This window comes from Lichtheimia ornata, assembly GCF_029851405.1.
Source record: "Lichtheimia ornata isolate CBS 291.66 chromosome Unknown scaffold00013, whole genome shotgun sequence".
NCBI classification, from domain to species: domain Eukaryota; kingdom Fungi; phylum Mucoromycota; class Mucoromycetes; order Mucorales; family Lichtheimiaceae; genus Lichtheimia; species Lichtheimia ornata.
Window position 1 is genome coordinate 89583 of NW_026695333.1, and position 6986 is coordinate 96568.

Here is a 6986-nt window from a genome sequence, read left to right on the forward strand (position 1 = left end):
AATTTGTTCGCGGTCGATCCGTGCTGAACACGTTACCAGGATATCCATGACCTTCGTTCCGATTACAACTTTTGATGAATGGTCGTGCCTGAGCTTGAGCGTTTCCGTCACCGAGGATGCCGCAAACAATAACATCATGAATGCCATGATTAAGCAATCAATCAATCATCAGCTTGAACTCCTTCCCGTCGCTTCACAAAATCATATTCAAGCTGGCTTTTGAGGACCTCTGATGGAGGTTTCAACTCAACGCAAGGATATCAAATAAGCCCGTAGGCACTCTGTATGTATGCCAATGGAGTCTGCCAAGTTGCCACTGTTCTCTTCTTGCAAGTGTGTTTCTCCTTCACGGATGTAAACGTTGTCAAAAAGATGGTCAAGGAACGGTATGGGGGTGCTGCTTCTTGAATTGGTTCTCCAAACTCCAAGTATCGCACCAGCGAGAAAAGGTGTTCATTAGGCTGCTCAACAGCTCCGCTTGCCATCAATGTCATCCGCTGCCGATTCAAAGCCTCGTGTCAGCCTTCGCATATCCGCAATAGCAATGTCGTATGGGAAGAAGTGAGGCTGTCAAGTTCACCACACCACGTTTGCAATTGTGCTGGCAAAGTGTGCCGTCCCTCCTTTAAAGGCGATGCCTCCAACATACGCTGATGATACGAGGTCTTGAAACGGTGGATGCATGAACAGGACTAGTTGGCCGCCAATACGAATACTGTATGTTGCTAAGAGATAGCACCGGATATCTCTTTGCGATCAAATTGGTGGAAAGCATCTTGTACACGCATCTTCTTGCCGTATGTAATGACGTCTTCGATGATCGCTCGATAAGCTTGCACCCTTCAGAGTACTCATGCACGTAAATACGGTATTGATGTTCATCAAAGCTACAATTGCCAGGATTTGCAGCGATAGGCCATCCTTGACATCATTCTAAATATATAGAAAGCTAATGGTGAATCTCACAATCATTATAATAAACCCATATTCGAAACAACATACCTTATCAACCTGAACCTGTATTGGATGCGTATACGATCAATTCCATGTTAGACACTTTTTCAGCATAAACCAATAAATCATTTACATTACCTCAACAGCTTGTTTCTTGGAAGGCCTTTCAACAATGTTGTCATCATCTAGGTTTATCCATCAGTGGCTATTACACAGGATACGTTTGGCTACTATGACCGATACTCACGGTTGCGTGCAAAAGTTACGTTGCTTGCGGTTGCCATGGTGATGCATCTCATGTTGCTATATATGATGCTTGACTCCTGGTGGCTATCCGCTTTCACAAGAGCACTGAAGTATCCTTTCACTGGACGGGAAACTTGATGACCACGAAGTTGATCTAGGTCGTTGTTGTATGATGTTGCTGCTTGATGTGGTTGCTATGGCCACCGAAATGTGCAGCATAGCGGTCATAGGTCCACTGATCAAGTGGTCGCTTGGAAAAGTAGCTTGAGATGCCTTGTAAACCTTCCAAAGGGAGGATGCTTGATTTCATTGGATTTTGGGATAGTTGGCGTTTGCTTACTGGTCACTCCATTTGTAGGCATCTTAAAGTCACCAAAGGTTTCCCAACTTCTCCCCAGACTAGGTTCGGCTTTTGCTTGTAGAGGCATAAAGATACGCAATGTATGTATCACAAAGGATCCATGAGGCAATGGGATCAAATGCCACAATGGCAATAATAGAGCTACATGATGGATAAGGACATGGATCAATGTATGAGTGTTGGGATCATACAGGCTATCTTTGACACTAACCAAACAGCAAGACTTTGAAGGTATATGCAATCAAATAGACGAAAGAGATGGATGATGGCGATGCTGGTGACAACAGCATTGCTTTATGTGCGTGGGCGTGGGAAGTGTTGTCCATGCAAGAAAAGGAGGAGGTTGTGATTGATTGTATTGATAAAGTGGTCAATCGACTTAGAAGAATGTTACATCAAAGGAACCAGCTGTGACATCAAAAAATGATAAATCCACCCACTCGTAGAGAGAAAGCGTTTGGAGGTAGCATGAACAACATCCGGATTTATAAGGTAAGGGTAATGCTGTCGCTATTAATTTATAGGATCCATTATAAAAACAATGCTCTTTATATAGGTGACCTTGGAAAGGGGCAACAAAGAAATTGCCAAGCCCTTGTGTCTTTGTGTCCCAAATGTTATTATGGTCAATGCCTTGCTAAGTGGTGTCTTTGCGGATCTCCGATTCAACGATCTGCAGAGTAAGGCATGGTGTGTTACCCGCTACCATAGATCGACTCTGATACGAAAATGCAAAAAGAAGATACCACGAGATGCAGTAGCAACAGTAAGCGGGCTAATCAATCGATAGGCTTATACCATATGCATACACCTATTACGTAGTATGTTGATGTTTGAAATGGGATCGTCGCATCAACAACAAGAATTAGAAGGCCGATGGCAGATGATGATGATGGTATTACTGGATAAATGAGATCTTTCTTCAAGCATTGCTTTATTGAAGATTACTTATGCCTTCCTTGACATAATGGTAGGATCTTTACATATGTAACATAACACTATGAGCATAATAGATGATGAATTTGACTTCAGGGCCTTTGTGGCTATGTATGCACACATTTTTTTGGTGAGCCGCCTTGCTGTTGAAGAGGCGAATGAATAAAGGATCTGTGCGCAGGAATCACAGCGAAGGAATCCGACGTGTGATACCATTCAGCACTGTGATTGGTGACGTTTAACTTGATCCGCTTCAAGGACACATACCAAGATGCACGGGGGTGTGGGGAATAGGTACATTGATCGCCATTACTAGGATAATAGCTTTTATGAATAACATCATCTTTGGTCGAGTTTTAAGAAAAGCAACCAATGCGATAATAATAAGGAGGAGAGAAGTAACCATAAAAGATGAGTGAAAGGCTTGATGCAGGGATGCTACACAAACAGGTGGAACAAAAGGCGGCAACACAAAAGCACATGAGAAAAGTGGCAAGCTTAAAATGTGGATCTCTTTCACTTTTTCCTTAACGACACACAACGAGGATGGATTTTGGTTCCTTCGACTTGGATAGCAACAACAACGTTCTCAAGTCGCCATATGCTCTACCCACTACAACAGCAGCTCAACAGCACCATAATACGCAACACCACCCAACTACAACACACGCCAATGTTGACTTTCTTTCATTCACACACAATGACTTTGGCAGCATGTCACTCGATTTGCCCTCTCATGCATTCGACTCTTACAATGTACCGCAATTGACACCTGACGGTCGAGACCATAGCAACTGCACGAATAGCAGCGTGTTGACTGGACAAAATCCAGATTACACCATGTCGCCTTTACAGATATCAACATCCAACGCTGGGGCACATCATCCACAGGCCATTTCACTAGAAGACATGACCAACTTTAATGAAGACGAGGTTTGTTCGGTGGGATGGAATGGGATGGAAACTTTTAAAGGGAGGGAAAAGGAGTTTAAGGTACGAGGATATAGATCTCATCTCGTTTCTATATATCCATCCAATAGCTACAAGATTTCCTAAGTCCTTTGGTATCCCCAGCTATTGTACCGGCAGCACATCATCGTAACATGGCAACTACTACTACTACTACTACCGAGTCAGCTTCGTTTTCACCATTGACATCTCCAGCATTACATTCTGTATCATATCATCAGTTCTCTTCAAATAATAATATGGATCAGCATTTGAACCAGCTCAACTCGGAACAGCTTCCAGAAAGTGTACTTCAACAAAAACTCGCCATGATTGAACAACAACAACAATTATTACGATCCGCTCATCGTCATTTGCATCCGGGAACTTCGAATAGTAGTACCAACAATGGGACACCATCATCATCATCATCTGTCAGCAGTGCCCCTAATGCTGCTGTTGCTGCCACACAGGAGATACAACATTCCCCTGCAGGTGCCATTTCATCTCGTAACAACGTGACCTACCTATCACAGCAACAACAACCATCATCATCTACAGCCGATATTGCACCAGCTACACCATCCTTGTTGATGAAATTGGGTCGAGGAAACAAAGCAACCACACCAAGTACGAGCAACAATAATCCAACATCAGCTGTTGATAATATGGGATCATTACCTGCTGCCATGTTGGATGATAAGATCAAGGCCACTGGTAAAAAAGTAGCAGCACCTGCTCCTTCCAAGCGTAGAAAAACATCAAGGTCATCTGCTGTTTTCACTTCGCCTGGACTTACGCCTACACATCACATGTTATCGCCCCGACCCACAAGCGATCCAACCATTGCAGCTCTTGTATCACCTGCAGCTTTACGTCCTCAATTGCCTGGGAACAATCCATCATCATCATCATCGCCACGTGCTTTGAAACCACTCATCTCTCCTTCCATGAAACCTAATGGCAAACGTTTATCCCCACTCGAGGAACAAGCCGCCCTTGCAGCATTAGCCACCAAAAGTAATTATCAAAACATGCGTGAAGGAAATGCAAAGAGCCTTGGCATCGACTTTTCTTCAAGCTTCCAATCAGGCGTGGAAAATAGACGTTCAGCACACAAAGCAGCAGAGCAAAAACGACGAGACATCCTCAAACAAAGTTTCGATTCGCTTCGTAAAGAGATTGCAAGTGCACTTGTGGAGGAAGGTGGTACATTCCGTATCCAGGGCAACAACAGCGGCAGCAGCAATGATGGACAAAAGGATAATACCATCACCACCACCGCCACTACGTCACCGGCAGCAGCAACGACAACAATGACCGAGGAGGAGAAAGAAAAGATGGTCAAGCAAATGAGCAAAGTGGTGTTAATACAACATTCGTACGAGTATATCCTGAAACTAAAGGCTGACAACCGACAAAAGGATGATCAACTTTCGAAACTCAAGGATGAAATCCAATCGCTGAAACGACAATTAAAGGGTCTTGCTGACACATCAACAACACCAACAACAACCTCCAAAGGTGAGGATAGCAAGCCTGCAGCAGGAGCATCACCAACAAAGGAGAAAGAGCATGAAGCATCATCATCGTCATCAGAAAGCTAGTTTTACCCATGTTTCTTTCCAAGCAAAACGTCACCAGTACAGGCATCATCACACCGCATATAATATATGGACACATTACACATCACCTGGTACACACACGCACCGCATCCCATCCCTTTTCCTCCTTTTTCCCCTCGCTCCCCTCACACACCTTTCAATTTACACTTGCGGGTTTTTCCTTCTTATTTCCCTTATGGGTTTTTTTCAACATCTTCTTTCTTCTTCTTCGCATCATCCCCAACAAGATCAACCATTACAGCAAAAAATAAACAAACAATCATCCTGTTTTACTACTACTGCTGCTACCACAACAACAACACCACCTTCAACGACTGCATTATCAAAAGAAACTACCATGTTGTCTAGCAACAACAACAACAACAACCAACAGCAGCCGAGTCTTTCACCGACGGCAGCAGGATCTTCATCATCTTCACCAACAGACCAACAACAACATCATCATCATCACCATTTCTTTCATATGCATACAACCAATGAGCGGTTTCGGATATTAGAGGATGGGACGCATGAACATCATTTGTCTGGTCCTGCTCAAAATCGGTTAACATCATCTATCAATGACTTTGTGGATGGATTGTTTCATCGAGAATCAGCACGATCCTTAAGATTATGGGGTGGTGATCGACGCATGTCGCCTGAGGAATTACAAGAAGAACGGGATGCTATTGATGCAAGTTTGAATCGTACTACAACACCTGAGACTTGTCTTGCTCAAAAATGGGGCGTGACCCAAGAAGTCATTGGAAAAGGCGCGTTTGGAAAGATCCGTATTATTCGTCGTGAAGTACAACAACCATCGTCACCATCCTCCTCATCATCAGCAGGAGGGGATGGAGACCAACAACAGCAATTGTTTGCTGTCAAGGTAGAAAAAAATGTGACTGAATGGCAAAGCAACATGGTTAATGTAATGATACATTTGTATATATATAAAAGGAATTTCGACGCAAAGGATCTGAAACGCTTAAAAGCTATGTCAGGCGGTTGGTGTCCGAGTATGATATTTCATCCGCATTACAACACCGCCACATTGTGGCAACGTTTGATTTACTTCCATTGACGGAGACATCGAGTACCTATTGCCTTGTCATGGAATACTGTGAGGGTGGTGACTTGTTTGAATTGATTTTTGAGTCGTCGGATGGATTAGCGACAGCCGAAGCCAATTGCTTTTTCAAGCAACTATTGCAAGGTGTGGCGTTTTTGCATAGCGTGGGCATTGCACATCGTGACATCAAACCCGAGAACCTGTTACTTACGCCGCATGGGTGCCTCAAGATATCCGATTTTGGATCCTCTGTATACATTGGTGGTGGTGCAAGGGGTGACCAAGAAGATGATGAGGATGCCATGCATTACTGCAAAGGAATAGTGGGATCTGAGCCCTACATTGCACCTGAGCAATTTGTGCAATCATCGTACGACGGTCGTAGAGCTGATGTGTGGAGTTGTGCGGTGGTTTACGTGGCCATGGCAACCGGTAGCCATTTGTGGCATGTGGCACGTCAAGGTGAAGATGATGATTATGATCGCTTTCTTCGATTTCGTCAACTGCTGGACAGCGAACGACAACGAGTGAAGCAAATGCATAGCAACAATCATCTTGACCCTGCTGAAATTCAACGTGCCCGTGAAGTGATACGACGACGTGCCCGAGAGGACGGATGTGATATGCTCACTGGTCTTGAGTTTGGTGCCAAAAAGTTGGTTTATCGTATGCTGGATCCTAGCCCCTGTAAACGACCTTGCATTGCACAAATCCTCAATAGCCCTTGGGCATCCAATGTATGGTCATGCCAACCTGCTCATAGTACCTGACCCCAGCAGCAGCCCAAAGTCATTCTCTCACTCTCTCAATTGCTATCAAAGGACAACTTCTTTTTTATTCAACCCTACCCCCACTGTTCCCCCCA

At 44.1% G+C, this 6986-nt stretch overlaps 3 protein-coding genes across 3 annotated transcripts; 2 read left to right on the plus strand and 1 right to left on the minus strand.

The window, feature by feature from the left end:
* Positions 1 to 756: 756 nt before the first annotated feature.
* Positions 757 to 1628, minus strand: O0I10_003787 (uncharacterized protein; the record flags this gene model as incomplete). Its single annotated transcript, XM_058483854.1, has 5 exons — positions 757 to 933; positions 1003 to 1017; positions 1093 to 1139; positions 1202 to 1354; positions 1541 to 1628. 5 exons carry the CDS (start codon positions 1626 to 1628, stop codon positions 757 to 759), a joined length of 480 nt encoding a protein of 159 aa, XP_058345243.1.
* Positions 1629 to 3043: 1415 nt separating this feature from the next.
* O0I10_003788 (uncharacterized protein) lies at positions 3044 to 5052 on the plus strand (the record flags this gene model as incomplete). Its single annotated transcript, XM_058483855.1, has 2 exons — positions 3044 to 3430; positions 3538 to 5052. 2 exons carry the CDS (start codon positions 3044 to 3046, stop codon positions 5050 to 5052), a joined length of 1902 nt encoding a protein of 633 aa, XP_058345244.1.
* A 355-nt stretch (positions 5053 to 5407) lies between these two features.
* Positions 5408 to 6891, plus strand: O0I10_003789 (uncharacterized protein; the record flags this gene model as incomplete). Its single annotated transcript, XM_058483856.1, has 2 exons — positions 5408 to 5938; positions 6010 to 6891. The coding sequence occupies 2 exons, from the start codon at positions 5408 to 5410 to the stop codon at positions 6889 to 6891; spliced, it is 1413 nt and encodes a 470-aa protein (XP_058345245.1).
* Between the last annotated feature and the right edge of the window lie 95 nt (positions 6892 to 6986).